Genomic DNA, 20,707 nt, shown 5'->3' with positions numbered 1-20,707 from the left:
TAACAAAACAACAATAAAATCAAATGAATATTATTTACTCAATGTAAAGCTGAATTTTGTTGCTATGTAAGCCACATACCAGGATCTGTAAGTTCAATATATACATGTATATGTAAGCCTAGAATACTTCAATATATACAGGTATATGTAAGCCTAGAATACTTCAATATATACAGGTATATGCAAGCCTAGAATACTTCAATATATACAGGTATATGCAAGCCTAGAATACTTCAATATATACATGTATATGCAAGCCTAGAATACTTCAATATATACATGTATATGTAAGCCTAGAATACTTCAATATATACAGGTATATGCAAGCCTAGAATACTTCAATATATACAGGTATATGCAAGCCTAGAATACTTCAATATATACATGTATATGCAAGCCTAGAATACTTCAATATATACAGGTATATGTAAGCCTAGAATACTTCACTATATACATGTATATGTAAGCCTAGAATACTTCAATATATACATGTATATGTAAGCCTAGAATACTTCAATATATACATGTATATGCAAGCCTAGAATACTTCAATATATACATGTATATGCAAGCCTAGAATACTTCAATATATACATGTATATGCAAGCCTAGAATACTTCAATATATACATGTATATGCAAGCCTAGAATACTTTTTCAAAACTCATACTACATGTTAAAATTTTAAAGACCCATCATTACTAGACCTTGAATGCTATGCATACATCAAAATGTGTGGTACTTCAATTACAGCTGCTGATATTCTTATGCACTGTATGAGTGATTACAATTCTTGAATGGGACTTCAAAATCTAAACAAGAAACAAAACTGAAAAATGCAAGCTTTGTTTGTTTGCTTTTGGGGTGGGAAGGGGTGTTAACATTTTTTTCCTACAGCTCTGAATCAGATTCTTTGCTTTGGTTTCTTTGATAAAGGATTCATTATCAATAAAATTATAATATCTGTCATTCCTATATTTGTTCTTGTTTCATTCTGAGCTCACGGCACACAGCACACACAGCACAAGATCCTGCTGTTTTCAATATCTTATTTCCAACACAGTGAAAAAAAACACCTGATGAATTATCCTTTCACCGATTCATGCTCTAACAAACATCAAACATACTCTGATAAAACATAAAACCCAACTCTTTAGCATTTGATTCAGATGAACTAATTAAATTGAATATTGGCAAATAATTTCTTGATATCAACAATAGCTTTGGTAAATTAGGAAAAGGATTAGTACCAGATTGTTTTCCGAGAACCTGACTTCAGTATTAATTTGTCCTTCAGCATCCACGCCGAACACTGCCGTGATGAGCACCTGGTTGGAATGTCTGTGGAAATCATCAAAACTGACCTGTGCCACAGCAGCTCTGATACGAGCACCTACAAATAGTTTACACAAAAACCACATCTATAAATAGTTTACATAAAAACACATCTATAAATAGTTTACATTTTCTTTTTTTAAAATCTATAGAATAATTTACATAAAAAAATCTTTAATAGTTTACATTACAAAGCTGCACCTCTAAATAATTGTAAAAAGAAAAGGATTTGTCTCCCTTTGAGTGGCATATCATAAAGAATTGTATAATGTTGAATTATTTTCAGTTGCTCTGATGAAGTATCATTATCATCATAAAACAAGTTGGAAGTACATACCCATTTGTTTACAAGCAAACCCAATAAAATCTGGCACCGAAAATAGTTTGCACTTTTCTTCCTCTGAGCTATCTATGTTATACTGAAAATATAAAATTATTATCTTTCCCTTCAAATGCTTTTTTGGGTCGATTTGTCGTTCCAGTTTAACTGCGAGATCAGTACTAATATTAGATACAAGTACAGAGTATAACCTTAAAATTGTACCTCGAAATGGTTGTTGAAAGCCACTTGAATCCTTAAACGTGCATGATCTGAAGTTTCAACCTGCAGGAAAGAGATAATGCACAGTGAAAAGCAACTGTAAAATCTCACCAGACTTTGCACACTACCTATAGACTACTGTGTTAATATACATGTAGGGTTGATCTGCGCACACCTATCATGTGTTTGTGTAATATACAAATACAGCATGTCAGTGGAGTCAATCAATGATTTTATCGTACTATCCACGAACCTAATATTGGATTATTGGTTGGTGTGATGAAGCACAATATGTGAAAACCATGGAAATCTAACTCTAAAATGAGGATTAACTTTAAACTCATGCTGGAGATCAGTTAACAATCTGTACAAAGGTGATCATTAAGTGTTTACAGTATGAGTGGTTGAAACAAAATTACACCTGTTATTCTCTCATGTAGAAATGTATAAAGATTGACATCTGCATTATGGGTCAGTGACAAGTATCATGTAAAATTGTCCATGAAACAGATTTAATCGCTTGTGTATCCTGCAGGATTATGCGTATAATCGTGTACCATTCAGCATGTCTAGAATAACATTACAGATGATATATGACCGTGTACCATTCAGCATGTCTAGAATAACATTACAGATGATATATGACCGTGTATCATTCAGCATGTCTAGAATAACATTACAGATGATGTATGACCGTGTACCATTCAGCATGTCTAGAATAACATTACAGATGATATCTAGAATAACATTACAGATAATGTATGGCAGGCCCATATACATACCTCTAATATATCGGTAATGAAGTCAGGTCCCAGCATCAGACAGAGAGACTTCATCGAATTCGATTTCTTTGGTTTACCAGCTGAAAGAAAAAGGTAGAAAAGTTTTCTAATATTCTTCATACCCTGCCACTTTGGCACAATGCATTTGTGAACATTTAAGAAATAAATGACATTTTTCAATGAGTATGGTGTTATGATCTGCAATTGCCGTATATGTTAATTGTCATGTATACTATTTCATATGATACATGTTAACACTCACACAAAACATGCCAACAGATTAGCAATTGCAGTTCATAAACCCATGTACACTGTATAAACTATTTATTACTTATACAGTTTGGTTTTCCCATTGAGTCCACCTTCCATTAAATATACAGCACAGTATCTCCCAACACAAGTACTATTATATAATTATTCTTGAAGTCTACACTAAGTTGCAGTACCAACTATTTCAAGTCTATGTTTAATACTGACTTTTTCAAATCTACGTTTAAGTTGCAGTACCAGCTATTTCAAGTTTACACTAAGTTGCAGTACTTACTAATACACTGTACATGTACATGATAATGAGAGTGTCAGGAACATTCGGTATGTTTATTTATTATATACCCATCAATGTTTCGTTCGTTGATACTGTGGATTTCACAGTGTGTGATCCGGTTTTCTGGATCACCACACTGTGGTTTTCTGATTCCGTATCAGTATCCTCTGAAACTGATGACGTCACAATGCATCAACGCAACGTTTTTTTGTGGAAATATCGACCATGTCACAAACAAAACTGCGTACACAAAATACAATTTCACTGTGTATGTCTGTTTTTGATAATTTGGATTACATTTCTTATCTTAAATGTTGATTTAAAATGTATAAGAGGGTATATAATAAATTTATCATTACTACAGTAACTTGATCAGAAGTGTTGGATTACATCTCGTTGACAGGCACGGCTCATCAGATCAAACTGGACACTTCGCGTCTCGTGTGATCTGATGATCTGCACCTGTCAACTCAACGTGATCCGACTCTTCTGATCAAGTTACTGTAGTAATAATATATATGTGGCAGTACACCATGATGGTTTCCAGAGAACTTCTGTGTGTTTACATTTAGCAGTTACTCTGTAGCATGCAAGCATATGGTCAGTTACAAATACCAGGGTTTAACTTTGGGCTACTTTTAATTTATATTTGCTTTTCTTTCAATTCATTCATTACACTAGGTAGTTCATTTTGCATTTCCCCTCATAACCCCCAACCCCCATGTGAATCCATTGCATCTCTCAAATGTTTGCATGATACTTATATTGTAAAAGAACACCCTGTCTGTTCATAAGTTTATCAGTTTAGCAGTAATTCAGCAGCAGTTGATCTAAGCAACAAATACCCAGATATGACCTTGGGCAAATATTTATTTCATATCATTATATCTACTTGTCAATTATAATAATCATCTATTAAATTAATTTGGCAAAATATATAACAAATTAAGGTTTATTTATAAGCATTTATTAATTTTTCCACGGGGAGAGGTAATTCCAGATAATGGAAGAGTTATCGTTCTTTTGAAAGTCTGCGATAGTTGTATCTTTACGCTTTATGTCATTAAAGATTGTTTTCACGAGAATTTTTATTCCCTGTAATAGATATGATGTATAATTAAAAGAAATTGATTTTGGTTAAATTCATGTAAGTTTTCTAAATGAATTTGTTTTTACAATTGTATATATAGATGTATTAAGAAGATATACAGTTTGGTATCAAATAGATATTGGAGAGCTGAATGGAGCTGTATGCCTACGATAAAAACGACAATCGTGGTTACAACAAGAGCAACTGCATTAATATTCTTATGCACGCAACTGCTCATTGTAGAGAGAAAAAGGTGAAAATGTAAAATTAATATTCTACCTTGCATAGCTTTATTTTCAGTATTAAAAGACAAATATACAATTTAGTTTATGTGCAAAAGAATAAGTGTAACTTTATTTCTCTAAACACATTACTGATACTTCAAATTTTAGATTCTGTATTTATTAGCTAAAACTCTGAGGATAAAACTATCATGAGAAGCATTAGACATTTCGGTGTACAAGCTGTGTCTGAATTCAACATAAAATAAAGTTCAACTTCTATTTTGTATAAAATAGACTTTGTCTGAAAAATAATCTAAGATGAAGAGGTTATTTACCACTAAGACTGAGGACATTGAAGTTCTCATGTGGTCCCAGGATGACAAGATCAGGACCAAACACCACCCTGGCTGTCCTTTCCAGGTAATTATACACCTGCACTGCAGTGTTACCGGGGCAACGGTAGGTCACAAGCCGCGTCTTGTCTCTTCCCTTAAATTCCGAATCAATGAATGCTATGACACATAGTGCAGTAAATAATAGATTTACATGTAGGAATGTTCAATTTCACTCTATCGAAATTGCACGCCTCATCGAAAAACAGCACAACATTGAAGACATTTACCGCCAGCACTTTGGGATCAATCGACTGCTCAAAGTAAGCCATCTTTCTAATGTCCGCTGTCCCTGCACCACCTCCTTGTCTTTAAATGAAACAAATAACAAACATACATGTACGTAAGATGACAGGCACTTCAATTATTACATCAATTTCCATCCTCCAACATGGATTTTCTCTTATACATGTACATACACGTATATTTAAGACGTTTTCACTACTATAATGTGTAATCTCCAGTAGTCAAAGGCACTGCATGCTGTTCAACACATTGAATTCACACAGAACTCCGTGGGGCGGGTTACTACAATTTGGTCATTGAGTAATGGTAGCCCAATTGGTAGAGTATTTGAACTCTGATGAAAAGGTTGTGGGTTGGAGCCCTAGCTGTGCCAGCTGCATATTGTGTATTGTTATGTTCAATGTTATTCAATTTCTTTCATCTAACATCTAATCATGCTCAATTAGGCTTTTCAAAATGAAGGGAATGTTCCTTTGCAAGAGAAAGAAGTGGGACTTCAAGAACAAAGTCCTCTGTCACTATAGGCACTGAGACGATCAAGAACATTTACTGCTAAACAGAGCGCTGAGCATAAGGTTTATTTACAGCTAAACAGAGCGCTGAGCATAAGGTTCATATTTGTGGCACTTTACTAACACATGGTGACTTCTCCATTTATGTGAAAGATCTCCATGGGGACAAAAAACCTCCAAAGAGACAATAGACTTTCCTAAAGAACTGTTCATTGACGGACAGCTTGAACAAAGTGGACAGGGCATTACACAAAGATGACCTACTTAAGCAGCTCAAAGTGGACATGACATTACACAGAGATGACCTACTTAAGCAGCTCTTCTGTAATTCCAGGTAGGTCTTTCTCCCACAGCTCCTCAAAAGCTGTCAGCATGTAGGACTGCGGGCCCATTTCTGCTCGCACCTGCATAAATTAACAAAATTACAAGCTAATTGTACATGTATGTCGCATAAAAAAAATAAACTGGGTACTATAACCATTCTATTCTCTAACCCAATCCATTTTTACTCAAACCTGGGATCTGAGCAACAAACACCAGTGTCAAGGCAAAATCATTACATGGTGATACATATACTATTTTTTAATAATGGTAGATTTAACTGACATAGTGAGTAATTTAACTGACAGTGATTAATTTATAGTACTTGGATGCCATACCTTTCCTGTCTGCATGTCTTTGATGTACAGTCCTTCATTCTTGCTCAGAGGAATCTTAGATCTACAAATTCAACAGATGCATAAAAAGACTATACAGTACTGTACACTGCACATAGTGACTGTTGTGTGACCGATAAACCACCACAACTTTATCCACTTATCAAGAGTTACGGTAATTTTGTACTGTACCAGTTTTACTACCGTTACCCCAGTATTTAGAAAATTATCAAGGATCTGAATTTCAAACATTTTTTTTTTAAAAACAAATCAACGTTAACATCATTTTGATCACCCTGATCGCAAAACAGGATGCCACCACATGGATGTAGGAGTCTAGATCACGACTCGCCTTATTTTCACCACCCGGACCTCAAACATAAATATAGAGTGCTAGGTAAAAGTGACTCACCTAAAGTTGACCACCCGGACCTCAAACATAAATAGAGTCCTAGGTAAAAGTGACTCACCTAATTTTGACCACCCGGACCTCTATAGGAGGTATGTACTCCAGAGGTCCCCTCAACATCCACACATCTCCTGGGCTCCGTCGTTTACCTGTAAGGGTAACATCTTTATCATGTATATTATTCTTATTGATCAATAGAAAAACTTATCATGCAACATCAACTGTACTAGTTCACTCAGCATTGAATGCATTCAATTAACAAATAAACAAGTGTTGTTAGAATACAACAGAGCTCACCAGATGGGATTGAATAAGACTATGGAAAGTCTATAAACTGCATGTACAAATTCAATACAATCAATTTTTAACTAGTGCTAAAGTTTCATCCATTAAATCTTTTTTGCTTGTATTGTATCTACATTGTACTTGTTTCATGACAATAAACAAAAGAAACTGAATTTTTTATGCTAAACCTGACACACCTCTTCAACCCAGTCAGATTTTTGGAAACGAGTTCTATTCTTACACTACATAATGACAGTATAAATAATCACAAGCGTTTACAATGTTACCTTTAAACATGAGGTCTTTGTATTCCTCCTCTGCTTGAAGGACAATGGCATCATCTTGTCCCAGGATGTGGACATTCTGAACTTTTCCATTCTCCAGCTTCTCCCCTACACAAAGTTACATGTGGTAAGTCATAAAGTCAAATACAGCCCTACACAAAGTTACATGTGATAAGTCATAAAGTCAAATACAGCCCTACACAAAGTTACATGTGATAAGTCACCTGATCGAATACAATCCCACCCAAAGTTATATGTGATAAGTCACCTAATCAAATACAGCCCTACACAAAGTTATATGTGATAAGTCACCTAATCAAATACAGCCCTACACAAAGTTACATGTGATGTCATATAGTCAAATACAGCCCTACACAAAGTTATATGTGATAAGTCACCTGATCGAATACAATCCTACACAAAGTTACCAAGTTGTCGGGTCAAATAAACAGTAATTACTGTGTATGTATTGCATCCATGTACAAATATATTCTAATGCTTTATTGAGAGAGTATTTGAGTAAGATATACACAAATATAATTCAATAATAGTACATAGTGCAAGAGGGTTCATCTTACAAACTTTAGAGATTTTTTATTAACCAGTGAAACTACACTCGGTTTTAGTGAATAGTTCTGAATCAATATATATACGGTTTCACTCACCGATTGTCAGTTTTCATTCATTGGGTAGCTCAATATATACATATGTACATTCACAGCTTTTACCTGGATGTAAGAAGAAACTGCACGGCCCCACCCTAAGTTCTCGCTTTGCTAGCTGAGGCTTGCCATGCTTGTCCACCACGTCTTGAATAACACAGTACTGGCCCTTCCACAGGACCTTAATGTTTTCCTTAGATACCACTTCCTGTTAAACATGATAACGATGCACGATTATACACCAAAGAAATATTACGCACAGAATGGTGGCGTGTCTTTACGGTTGTATTGTGGAGAAACAAGAAGCAAAAATAATGTTTACACAATAGCAATAAAACTCATTTATTTTAAACCTTCAACAGAGAAATGGGTATCCTTTAACATTCAGATGACAGACATTTTCCAAAGATATGGCTAATATTTAACATAGACATGACTAACTTTTCACAAAGACATGGCCAGACATTTCATTATTTTTACATAAACTTGGTCAATCTTTAAGAAAGACATAGTTAATCGTTCATGCAGACATAGTTAACTTTAACACAGGTATGGGCATGAGTAACCTTCAACAGTCAAGGGCACATAACTTTAACAAAGATATAATGTAGTAAGCCATTAATAGGCATAGTTAACAATTAACAAACCTTTAACACTGATATTAACAAATTAACTTTCCCACCAACTATTTAACCTTGATTGACCTTTAACAAAGACAAAGTTTAACTAGGTCAACATCTATGTGTAGGAAATTTTCAAAGCAATGACTCTGCTGAAAGTTGGTCAATTGAAACAAAACATACTATTTGTCTGTAATTCAATAATATGCCTACATAGGCACATAAAATTCAGCAAGCATGGCAATAAAATCTAACTTTGATAGCTGGTTGGCCAACCAGAAAGGGGCAACACCACAAATTCCCAGCCATTCAATGCCAGAGGCATAAATATTCCACAATTTCTGGGACATACTACATGACAGACCACTTACCACACCGATTTCTGGGACGTACTGCAGGAGGGGCCACTTACCACACTGATTTCCGATACTGCAGGAGGGGCCACTTACCACGCTGATTTCTGATACTACAGAAGGGGCCACTTACCACACCGATTTCTGATACTGCATGACAGACTCCTTGCCAAGCTGATTTCTGATACTACAGGAGGGGCCACTTACCACACCAATTTCTGGGAAGTAATGATCAGCTTCTGCACCGGTCAGTAGCCACTGCTCTCCTGCCAGTCTGCAGAAACATATCAAAGAGTGTTAACCAAACACACAGGTATACATATAACCAAAAGTGTTAACTCAACACACAGGTATACATATAATGTCACATTCTGTTTACCAGCAGAGCTTATATATTCTATTGCACCTCTTAACTCCATGGCCGTCCACCAATGTCTGTAAGGCCCGCAGGACGATTCCGTTATTTGGTGTCAAAGTCCAGCATTTCTCCACAGAAACTACCTACAGTACATTGCAAGGAGCGTGATCAACAGATCAGTGTCAAATGAAATTCTAAAGTTAAGTACTTGTGGGGAATGGGATAAAAAGCTTTCATAAGTTTATGCCGTTTGACATCAATAATTTAAAAAAAAAAATGACTTCTTTTAAAATGTACATTGTACATTTAAAGTGATTACATGGGATGGAAAGATTAAATATTATAGAGTCCTTCATTATTATTAGTACAAGTGTGATATTGAGAAATTCCCCCAAGGGCACAAGACTAGCAGTCTACGACGAGGCTAATCTTGTTCCAGAGGTGGAGTTTCCCTATCCCACATGAGTAAATAATGAAGGATTATTTTCACCACATTTTATTCACAGCACTGTCAGCTCTGACAATGTATTTAAAATTCAGGAGCTTTTGACAAAATTCAAAGTTTTCAAAATCCTCACTTGAACTTAAATGCAAACAGTAATTAGACTGGCAGAAAGAGCATACCCGAATATGGTTTACACTCCAAGTGAAAACTAAAATTACCAAATTACCAAAACTATCACCCAGAAAGCTACATCAAGTTGAAAAAAAAAGAATACACAATGATCAAATTCACTTTACCACAAAATGTAAATCATAGAAAATATATGATGTCATAATCAATGATGTCATAGCAGTGTAAGATACAGAAATCTTACATGACTGTCTTAAGGAAGTTAGCTCCTGAGCTTTTGAGCACAACTGTGCAGGATGTTACAACTAAGTAATTTACTGGTTCAATACTGATCCCATTGGTGCAAACGTATTACACATCTATTATTGAACTTTATCAAGTTGAAAATTTTGTGTCAATTAAAATTTTGAAAGGGTTCGGCATGGACTGTGTTTTGTGGCGGAAGGATTGATTAATCAAAAAGTTCTAAATCTGTGTGATATTACAGTTTCTGTTTCATCCAATAAATCTTCTATTTTTATACGCCAATACGTGTAATTAAGGTCTTCCATCTTTAACAGAAGATTCTTCAGTTTCTTTTTCTCCATTTTTTTTTTCTTACTTGATAATGGAGGGATTTTCATGAATTTTTCAGGGAAGGTAAAGATCGATTTAGCTTAGAGAAAATTTCAGTATTTCAGTTTTATAGTCTATGATACAAGAAGTTAATGCTGTAATTTATGAATATGGTTGATATATGAAAAATTGTTCAAACAGAACACCAATTCTTAAGAAACTTTAAATTTACTCGAAATTTTGTATAAAAATTCAGTCTTTTTGCCAATAATTTAAAACTTTGATCACTAACCCCCACTTTTTTTTAGTTCCATTTTAAACTTTAAGACAAGACCTTAAAACTATGTGAAATTTTAGAAATTGACATTACTGCTATGTCCTTTTAAACTCTCAAATTTGATATCATGAATTTTTTTCACATATCAAGTGCAAAAAAGTCATTATCTATTTTCAATACTAGTATTAAACCTTTTTTTTAATCTGTAGTGTTTAAAGACATGATTATGATGCATTGATTGATTGGTTAATGTTTTCCGCCACACTCAACAATTTTTCAGTTATCTGGTGGCGCCCAGTTTTTATAAGAGAGAACCCAGATACAATGTACCTGGGAAGAGACCACCGACCTTCCGAAAGTAAACTGGGAAACTTTCTCACTTACCGGCATGAGCGGGATTCGAACCTGCGCCGACAGGTGAGAGGCCGTGTGATTTTGAACAAGATGCTCTAACCACTCGGCCATGGAGGCCCTTATGATGCATTGTATCTATTTTATGCAATAATTGATTAGTGTTGCTTATGTTGTGTTGACACCAACAGACAAATCAAGAATAATTGAATAAATCTTGAGTCAATTTTAAGTGCAAAAAGGTCGTGTTTCGAACATTGTAGTTTAATAACAAGCATTGTGACTCCAGTTTTTCTTTTTAGTTTCCTATTTCTCCTTCAATGTAGAAATTAAAAATACACTTCCCAAAAAATTTACATTACTCCACATCTCAGGTACGACCCTCTTTAATACACTAAAAAAAACTGTCTCACAATGGTAATTACAGTATGTAGAAATTTCTTATCAGTTACATGTAGAGGTCTGTGGAATACCCATAAAGTTTAAAACAAAATTTATTTTAATTAAATTTGATTATCAATAACCATAATAATCCCTGTTAAAATGATACACAACAAATTTTGCTTCAAACCAACAGAGATACAAGGAAGAAGAATTCTGGAGAGGGAGTTGACATGTGTTAATGAGCCTATTCTGGGAACGTTTAAATGAGAAGGAAGGAAATAACAACTCCAGAATTTGTTCTGCACATGTTTTACCTCTTCATAAACGTCAGGGAGGTAGGCTCCAGGTTTGTTTATCATCCATTCCTCTCCAGTCAAACGTTTCCTTAAATAAAAAAAAGCATACAGTCAAACTAAACTAGTAAAGCAGACTACTCATCTCCTAAGCCTAATTGCAATAGATTTCAAATCGCTGGCCTCTTCAATAATTCTTAAGTACATATGTCAATGTAATAAAAAAATCTTTCTAAAACTTATCTGATGACCTGCATTATAATCACAATTGATTATTCAAACTTGTACTTCATCTTGTGCATACACATGGAAGACAAAGCTTGCGAGTCACATTACTTACCCAAGTTATGTACTTAACCAACTTCAACAAAATATAATGATACAAACTTTAACTTGATTTTCTTTTTCTTTTTTGCCCAAGAAATCATTTAAAGGATCCCTTTACATTTTCAAATTGCCTCCTGAATTTTTAAGAAGTTTTTAAAAAAAAATTCAAAAAAATGAACAATCTTGAATGTATTCACAGTAACTGAAGCACGCTAGATACAATATTTACTCAGTGTAATAAACATACATCAGGCTGATGCACACAGACATCTTCAATAGTTACACTTTGGACTAAATGTAAACATTAACTTTAATCGTTTCCCCTCCACACTCAGCTGGGAACTAGGATCTACCCTGACCAGTGTTTATCAGAAAACAATTGTGAACAGTACTTCATTCTTGATGAAGTTTTGAAATGAAGTAAAAAATACAGATATACACAATGGACATAAAAATAGGGAAGTTAGATGGACGCCAGGCAAATTCTGATCAGAGGCTTCACTTAAAATGAGTTCTGGCTCTCACTAGCAATAAACCTACCTTCCGAATCGGTCTGTAAGGTCCTGAAGTGCCTTTAGTTTTAAAGATTCCCCCTGTTTAATTACCACCGGGTTGATTATGTCTTCAACTTCCTGCAATACAACAGAATAAAATGTTTGTAGAAATACTGGTATTAATAATAGTTTATGAAAATCTCAAAGAATGCATGCAGATTGTATGATATTTAAAACATAATGTCTTATAGTTTGAAACTATCTTTGGGAACTGAATCATGAAGAATATTAGAACATTTAATGGAGAGGCATTTATTAAAAAAATATTTTAGTTACATGTACTCTAATTCACATCTACATTTGTGATATTTCATTGATTAATCATAGAATTACGTCTCAATTTCAATTTTACTGAATACAAAATAAAATTGTATATACATCTAGGGCTGAAACGATTCACTGAAATATTGATCCTGTTCAATATAAATGCTCGATTCAATGTTCGATTCATTGCCTCGATCTTCGGTTCGATACGTTTTTTAAAATCGGGAGTGGTAAAATACATTGGGCTTGACTTATACTTATTATTTTGATATGCAAGAGGGACTAATGGTCACACTGTTGTTAGCCTAGAGTTTGACAAATGCAAAAATGAAGTTAGTCAGTTTAAATTACAGAGCCAACAGGCAACTTACCCTTTGCTTTTAAAATTGTGACTGTGAATGTTCATAATTAAACTTTCCTTCAAAGTTATTATTGGTTTCTTCTGTAAAATGTATCATATTAAAAATATTCAATCATGGCATAAGTATTGCAATACGTATCGTATTGTGAAGGGGGCGTATTGTTTCAGCCCTACTTACATCTTTACACTTTCACATTGATTTCTTAGTTATGCCAACTCCTCTTTGTGCAAAAATATATTAACAGTCTAAAAATGAAATAAATTGTAGAATAATCGGTGTAATGACACCCTAGATGTTCATACCGCCTCAGGCTGTGGTCTGTAAGTTAATGGTCCCTCTAGCTGCCATTTCTCCCCTGCCTTGTGCTTCCCATGGGCATCTTCAAAGTCTACATTAGCAACCAATCGGATTGCATGGTTGGCATGAATGACAGGAAGTGGTTTGATGGCAATGCTATAGTCCGGCCTACCCTTCAGGAAATCGGGGGCGTGAAGGAGAGTCTCTCCTGGATACAGTGGGAAAGGGGAGTCCTAAATACAGAGCAATTTAAAATGAAACCTCATTCAAAAATAAAACAATTTAGCTGGACAGAAAACGAGCACACAGAGCACTGGGAACAAACCACCATTACAGGGTCGTGTTTTCCATCCTCTCTTGATCCATCCCATAAAACCAAAATCATCAAATACAAGCATCATCAATTAGTGGACTAATCATGTTGATTGTATTATGTTGTAAGTAATACATATGATACAGACTGATCCATGCATTTCAGCCATTTTAAAACCGTTTTCTCTCTTTCTGATTTCTTATAATACATGTATTATGCTGGTCCATGTTTGGAGATAACTATTTATACACTTGATTAATCATCTTACTGTGGTAAACTTGACAGCAGTTTCTCCAATTCTCAGCTCAGCAGCCTCCCCTGGTACATAATTACTAGAAATGGAGAAATATCTGAATGTTAAAAATACTGCATCAGTGTCACTCACTTTAACAAAAAATGTTTTAGAAACATATATGTTCCCTGTATTGCAACATTGAAAAGAATCAACTTTCATTCACAATGACTAATGATAGTAAAAAATATGGATTACAGATGTATCTCTACTAGACTAAGTTTGGGTCAACCACAAAACTATGTTTGATCTCCATCAGGCAAAGAGTTTGTTTTACATTCAGAGTATGATTAAAACCTACAGTATCTTCGTGGATTATACCGCTAGCAATCGTTAATGAAAATGTGATCTGGAACTAGGCAAACGACTGTATATCTGTCCTGCAAACTTTCCACAAGACATTGAGAAGGTAATATTTTCTTATGTCCAGAAAAGTTAATCTACTCTTCGCCTGTTTGACCTTGTGACCTCAAATTCAATAAGGGTAAGCCACTCCTAAGGATGTACCAGTGTACCAAGTTTGATGTCTGTCAAGCAATAGCTGAGTAAAGGTTTCTCAAGATATTAAGCAGACAATATCTTACTCTGTTCACTTTGACTCTTGACCTTTGACCCAATATGACCCCAAAATCAATACAGGATATCTACTTTCTAGAGGAAATTAGTGTGTCAAACTTGAAGTCTGTCAAGCAAGTGGTTCTCAAGATATTGAGCAGACAATATCTTACTATGTCCAGTTTGATCCTTAACATTTGACCTTTAACTTAATCAAACTCAAAAGGGGTCATCTACTCTTTATGGAAAATCAGTAGGACAAGTTTGAAGTCTGTTAAGCAAAGGATTCTTTTTAAAGATATTTAGCAGACAACACTTGGCATACCGACCAATTGACATACCAACCAACAGGTGTAAACTGATATGCCACTTTTTTCAAGGGAGAAGTGAGGGGGGGGGGGGCATAATAGTTGTATGCATGCATGCACAGATTGTTCTAAGATCTTGGAATTTGTATATCTTGGTATGTATGTTATATGTTTGGGAACACTACAAAGACAGTCACAAATATTAGAAATTTTCACTGAATAAAAGTTTTGCAAAGAAACTAGCAAGGCATGTATACAATATCTAAAGGAAACCCTATATAAAATATCTATAGGGAACTCTACAATACCTAAAGGAGCCCCTATAAACAATATCATAGGGAACCCCTATATATCTATAAAAAAACCCTATATTACTGCATATGTATAATCCATTCACAGGATATCAAAATAAAAGCAAAATACTTAAAATTATTTCAAGAAAAAGAAGTGTAAATATACACCAATAAAACTCATGCATCATTGAGGTCTGACCTGCAGGGATCCTTTATAACACAGAAACAGCCGGGCTTCACAATGACCATGGACAGGGGCTGGGTAACCAGTCTCTCATTTCCTTTCACTGGCACGGTCTGGGGGCCAACCTCTAGTCTGGTGATGTTGGAATTCTAAACATGAAATATCATATAGCGTAATTTTAAACGTATCGTGAAAATCTGTAGTGAACATGTAGTCATGAGTACAACATAGCTTTTTACAGAACTCACCGATTCAGAGACATGATATAACGAACAGAGATTTGGTTAATTTCTGTATGATTATTCAGAGACATATAGTTCCTTATGTCTCATGTTATCTCACAGTCCCTTGTTTTTCAGTAAATTTACAAAAAATGCACAAACTGATTTAAATTCACATCTTATGCTATACATCTCATTGAACAAGAGGCCCCTGCCTGATACTGGAAAACTCCTACCCAGGAATCATCAAATTTATAACTTAGGTAAAGAACTATCTGCTCTTTCTTAAAATATCAATTTAGTTTCAATTTAGCATCAATAGCAAGATGTTAATTAAGTGTTTTACACATAAATACTATTAGTCCCCCATTACGTAAACAGTAAACTGGAAATTTAGCCCTCTCCACCTTACACATGTGGGCTTGTAGAGGAGATGATTGTTGGTCAATCCTAGGGCTGCAAGAGTCCTGAAATTTACAATTTATGCCCCCTTGTCCCAAAGATGTTTCATATACCAAATTTGAAAAGAATTGGAATAGTAGTTATCATGAAGTTAAAAAAATGTTCAATTGTTAACGCACGACAACGGACAACAACCAATGGCAATAGGTCACCTGAATTTACTCACCTGGTCAGGTGACCTAAAAATATTCTTTGTTTGAATAATCTTTCAGAAATTATTTTTAATAATTTCTTTATGAAATCTAAAATATCTATTACAAAACATTTGGGCATATATTCTATTAATGGATTTTAAAACTTTTACCAATAATTTCAGAAATATGACTATGTATGACTAATGAAACTTTCTTCATCAACTTTTAGCATTGAATTTCCTTATAATCTTGTAAGAGTGGAATGAAAACCTCGAGTTAGGATCGAGATAGTTTTTAACAATACCTTTTCCCTCCATAATTATAAACTTTGTTTCATAGACTCCTCGTGAAAATGTTTTTTTAAGAATAACAATATAATCGTGAGCTCTTTATCTCCCATGTACTTCGACAACTGACATTCAAATTTTAGCTGAGCATTAAAAATATCTTAGTTAAAGGACACATCTCATGTTTTCAAAGTATACAACATTACATGCATTTCGTCTTCTTTATGCTTATAGTAATTAATTCTAATAGTTCGTTCGCCGAAATTTTGCGATAATTAACCACAATACAGACTTAAATCTAAGCCCCGATTTCAAAAAGTCTAGTTAATTAGGTAGGTAGTCATGTGGTACAGTGACGTCACATGCGCCCTTCGGATTGTGAAAGTACTGCGAGATATTATTAAAAACTCAACTTTTAGGGGCCTAATTTATTTACCATGGGCAACATTTAAATCGATATTGACAAATTTTCCGAGTTTTATATGTTTTCGCCACCAGTGCACACATATAACGATGTAAATACCCAAATATAGCGAGTAAAGCGTGTATGAAATCGGCAATATTGTGAGTAAATAATGTTTATATGGGTCGCTGTCTACAAACTGTTTGATGATGTTATTCCTTTATACATCTGTAATTGGCGCTGTTTTTCTAAAATCAACACTGCAATCATTATTTATTTTTGGATTAGACAAATTATGATACGTTAAATTGTTGACAACTAGGCCCTATGCCAAGGTATTGTCACGAGTGCATTTCGGAAAGAAAGAAAAAACAACACACACACAAATCAATAAAAATAATCAAATTTAAAGTGGTAATAACATTATTTTATTTTGATAAAGCAATCTTATTACTATTTTTGAATTGTGATCTGCACGTCTTTAGGAATTACGAAGTGGGAGCACGAAGTTATACGGACGCACTCAAGATGCTACGAGTTCAATAAGGAAATAATTTTTATAATTCAATTTAACGTTAGGAAATACTATATTCTATTATTTGTATAATTAAAAGTTCAATTATTTTGTATCTTTAATTTTTTTTGTAAAGCTACCAGTAGGTAAAAGTTACATCGTATCGTCGATATATGTTGTTACAAGGTGAAGGTCAGTTGATCCGAGTGTGTATTGAATTTGAAGAGCAAAACAGAATGTATGCTATAGGCCTACCAGTGCTTATAGCTTCGATATATCCATTTTCTCGCAGTTTATCAGGATCTCTGTCCAAGCGGTTTTTGAACAGGCGACTGGGTGTGTTTTTTAAGGCAAAGTTCTTGTTCCAACAAAAAACTTATCCACGTCTTTTTTCTCGTACCATCCTTCGAAAAACTGAAAAATACTCAGTCTAAATCCTTTCTACCGACAACTAGTACACCCGAGCACGGCACAAAACATCTCAATGCATTATTATTTACAAGCCGTTAACGTGATAATTGGTTTTTTGTCGATTAAATCTAATCTGTTTATGAAATGGCTAATAGATGTTTTCAAACCTGAGGGCGCATATGACGTCACACATAATGGCACGGAAACTAGCGAAAGAAAATATGCATATCGCAAGATTTGAATTTCATCGCTTTCAAACTCGAAAACTACGCAAAATATTTCATTTAAAACACATTGAAAGTAGTTTTAGGCATAAAAAAAATTAATTTTGCTGAAAAAATGAAAAAGTTTAGAAACATGAGTTGTGTCCTTTAAGCATTCTAAACATTAAAAATCGAAAAATATTTTTTTTTTAGCTCAAATCATGCCCAAACTACCATGCCCCTTTAATGGTGTAAAAGTAACCTTAGATATTGAATCTAGATAAGTTTATGAAAATAATTATAAAAAGTGGATGTTTCTAATTAATCATAGATCTAGAGTAATTTGAGGAAAAGATCTTTGTGATAATTTTTTAGAATTTTTTTTTTGGGGGGGGGGGGTGTCTTTACAACTCTGCAATATTATTCGTATCATCTTCATACTTTGTAATCAGTAAACTATTCTTCAACAATAAAAATTTCCAAACCGTGGTTATTTTTAGCGATTACCAACAACAGTAATGTACAAAGCTCGGGGTTTCCTGCTATCGTTACGTCCTTGAAAAACGTACGTTTAGAGGATTAAATTTTCAACATGAAACTTAGCATGATAAATATCTGGAAACTTAGAGACTGACATTAGAATGTACAGCATAGTTATGGCTTACATTGAATTTCCCTTCGGCAATGCCGTGTCATGTCAGCCGTTACATTCAGTCGCCGTAAGTGTACAAACAATTTAAAAAAAGAATTCTCATTTCAGTATATAAACAGTCTTACCAAATCCAAAATATGCACAAACTGTAGCGGTTTCAAACCAAGAATTGACATGATTCTTGCTTGTGTTTTCCTCCTTTCGCAATGATTATGTCTCACCCAGTCGCTTGTCAACCGCTTGCACCACTTGACATATTACCGGAAATATGTTAGAGTTGCCGTTCTTAACCAAGAACGGTAAACATGAAGAAATATATATTGGCGGATCAGGGATTTCGCAATTTAAAAAAAGTAACAACAAGGGTGGGGGACGTCACAACATATCACAAGGCGGATCCAGGAATTGCGGTTAGGGGGCACAACTTTATAAGGCTGGGGGACCGCCTTTCAAGACAGTCCCGACCCCAATGCCGTGAGTGCATGGGTCCAGGGCAAAGTTCTGGCGGGGGATGGGGGGGGGGGGGGGGGGGGGGGGAGGGGGGGGAGGGGGACAGGAGGCAAAACCCCTTCAGTGAAGCTCCTGGAATTTACAGATTTTATAGGGCTTGAAATATGTCTCCCGTGTAGGTAATTTAACTATTTTCTGTAAGTTTTGATAAGTTGAAATTGATAACATGACGCAAATTTTAAGGGTTTTGGAAAAAAAAATGTAAGTTTTCCCAATAAAATTAAATCAATAAATCAAAAGATTTTGTCATTTATTTATCCGAGAGTGAAATAAATTATTGCTTCTTTTATCGTTTAGTACGATTTTCGAAACAAGAGATCACGATTTACCTTAAATTTGAAAAGTTTGGGGATGGGGGGGGGGGGGGGGGGGGGGGGGGCTGCGCCCCCCATAAATCCGCCACCGCATCACCACAGGCACCTGAAATATGGATAATAATTAACTCCACCCCACCCCTTTTTGATATTTTCTTACGGAGATAATTTCTCTAAAATGTGTGGATTCCCCGTCCATCACACCTCTCTTTCAATTTATGTAATAGTTTCACCCTTTTTGTAAGCTATACAGAGATTGGCCATACTTCAGGTGCCTGTGCATCTCAACTCAGCAACGTTCAAGATTGGAAGTACTATCTTAAAATGGACATCATTTGTAACATTCAAGCTTATTATCATTGATGTTTTCTCTCTCAGAATTATTGCGCGCTAATGACTTCGTTGATTCAACTGTTCAAAGAGGACAATGATTTAATTATTGCGAGAATTAATTAAATTAATGCACGCATTAAATGAATCATTACTCTCTTCAAACCAATTGTCAAACGGGACATTTCAATATGGTTGATACATGTGTATCATCAATTCATTTGAAGAGAGCAACAATTGAATTATAGCACATGTCAATTCAGCAGAATAATGAAACGCTATCAACAATTCAATTATTTAGATTTTAAGATATCATTAATTATTTGAAGATATCTCTAATTGAACCGATGCGCGCATCAAAATGAACTAACCTCAAATGATTAAGAATAACTTAAATTTTTTGAGTTTATGTTAATTTGGCGCTCCACATGTGGTTTCATGGTCATATCCAAAAGGCCCTAATTCATCGCTACTAATCGTTTCACAGCAGTAGTATCGGGTAAAAAGATCACCCTATACTACTCACAGCACCAAAATTGGTAGCTACACACTGTACATAGCTCTCTGACAAAATATTGGGACGGATCAGAGAGCTACAGATCCACCCCTATAAAAACCTTCGATTTTCGGCGCACAAAAATGCGCACTGTTGAGGTCTTACATGTATATCGCTGTATTCTTGCATTGCCGTCTCATAAATGTAATATCTAAAAAAATTCTAACTTATTTTCCTACTATGTTTGTGTCCAAACATACCTTCAAATACTCATCATTAAAGTCCCATACGACCC

The 20,707-nt window shown here is 34.8% G+C and overlaps 1 protein-coding gene across 1 annotated transcript in view; it reads right to left on the bottom strand.

The window, feature by feature from the left end:
- The window catches only part of LOC125674017 (major vault protein-like), a 23,812-nt gene extending 4,762 nt beyond the window's left edge, over positions 1–19,050 (bottom strand). Inside the window, exons 1-19 of the mRNA XM_048910985.2 lie at positions 18,888–19,050; positions 15,491–15,624; positions 14,112–14,175; positions 13,536–13,763; positions 12,594–12,685; positions 11,748–11,817; positions 9,341–9,435; positions 9,142–9,208; positions 8,028–8,169; positions 7,303–7,407; positions 6,792–6,879; positions 6,325–6,385; positions 5,975–6,069; positions 5,138–5,216; positions 4,851–5,004; positions 2,658–2,737; positions 1,879–1,938; positions 1,672–1,753; positions 1,250–1,392 (exon numbers count right to left, since the gene is read on the bottom strand). Of these exons, the coding sequence (XP_048766942.2) occupies positions 1,250–1,392; positions 1,672–1,753; positions 1,879–1,938; positions 2,658–2,737; positions 4,851–5,004; positions 5,138–5,216; positions 5,975–6,069; positions 6,325–6,385; positions 6,792–6,879; positions 7,303–7,407; positions 8,028–8,169; positions 9,142–9,208; positions 9,341–9,435; positions 11,748–11,817; positions 12,594–12,685; positions 13,536–13,763; positions 14,112–14,175; positions 15,491–15,624; positions 18,888–18,938 (1,890 nt within the window). The 5' untranslated portion in view covers positions 18,939–19,050. The remainder of the gene's footprint in view (positions 1–1,249; positions 1,393–1,671; positions 1,754–1,878; positions 1,939–2,657; positions 2,738–4,850; positions 5,005–5,137; positions 5,217–5,974; positions 6,070–6,324; positions 6,386–6,791; positions 6,880–7,302; positions 7,408–8,027; positions 8,170–9,141; positions 9,209–9,340; positions 9,436–11,747; positions 11,818–12,593; positions 12,686–13,535; positions 13,764–14,111; positions 14,176–15,490; positions 15,625–18,887) is intronic.
- Positions 19,051–20,707: the final 1,657 nt, after the last annotated feature.

This window comes from Ostrea edulis, chromosome 3 (assembly GCF_947568905.1).
Source record: "Ostrea edulis chromosome 3, xbOstEdul1.1, whole genome shotgun sequence".
NCBI lineage: Eukaryota > Metazoa > Mollusca > Bivalvia > Ostreida > Ostreidae > Ostrea > Ostrea edulis.
This window is presented reverse-complemented; position numbering and strand designations above follow the sequence as displayed.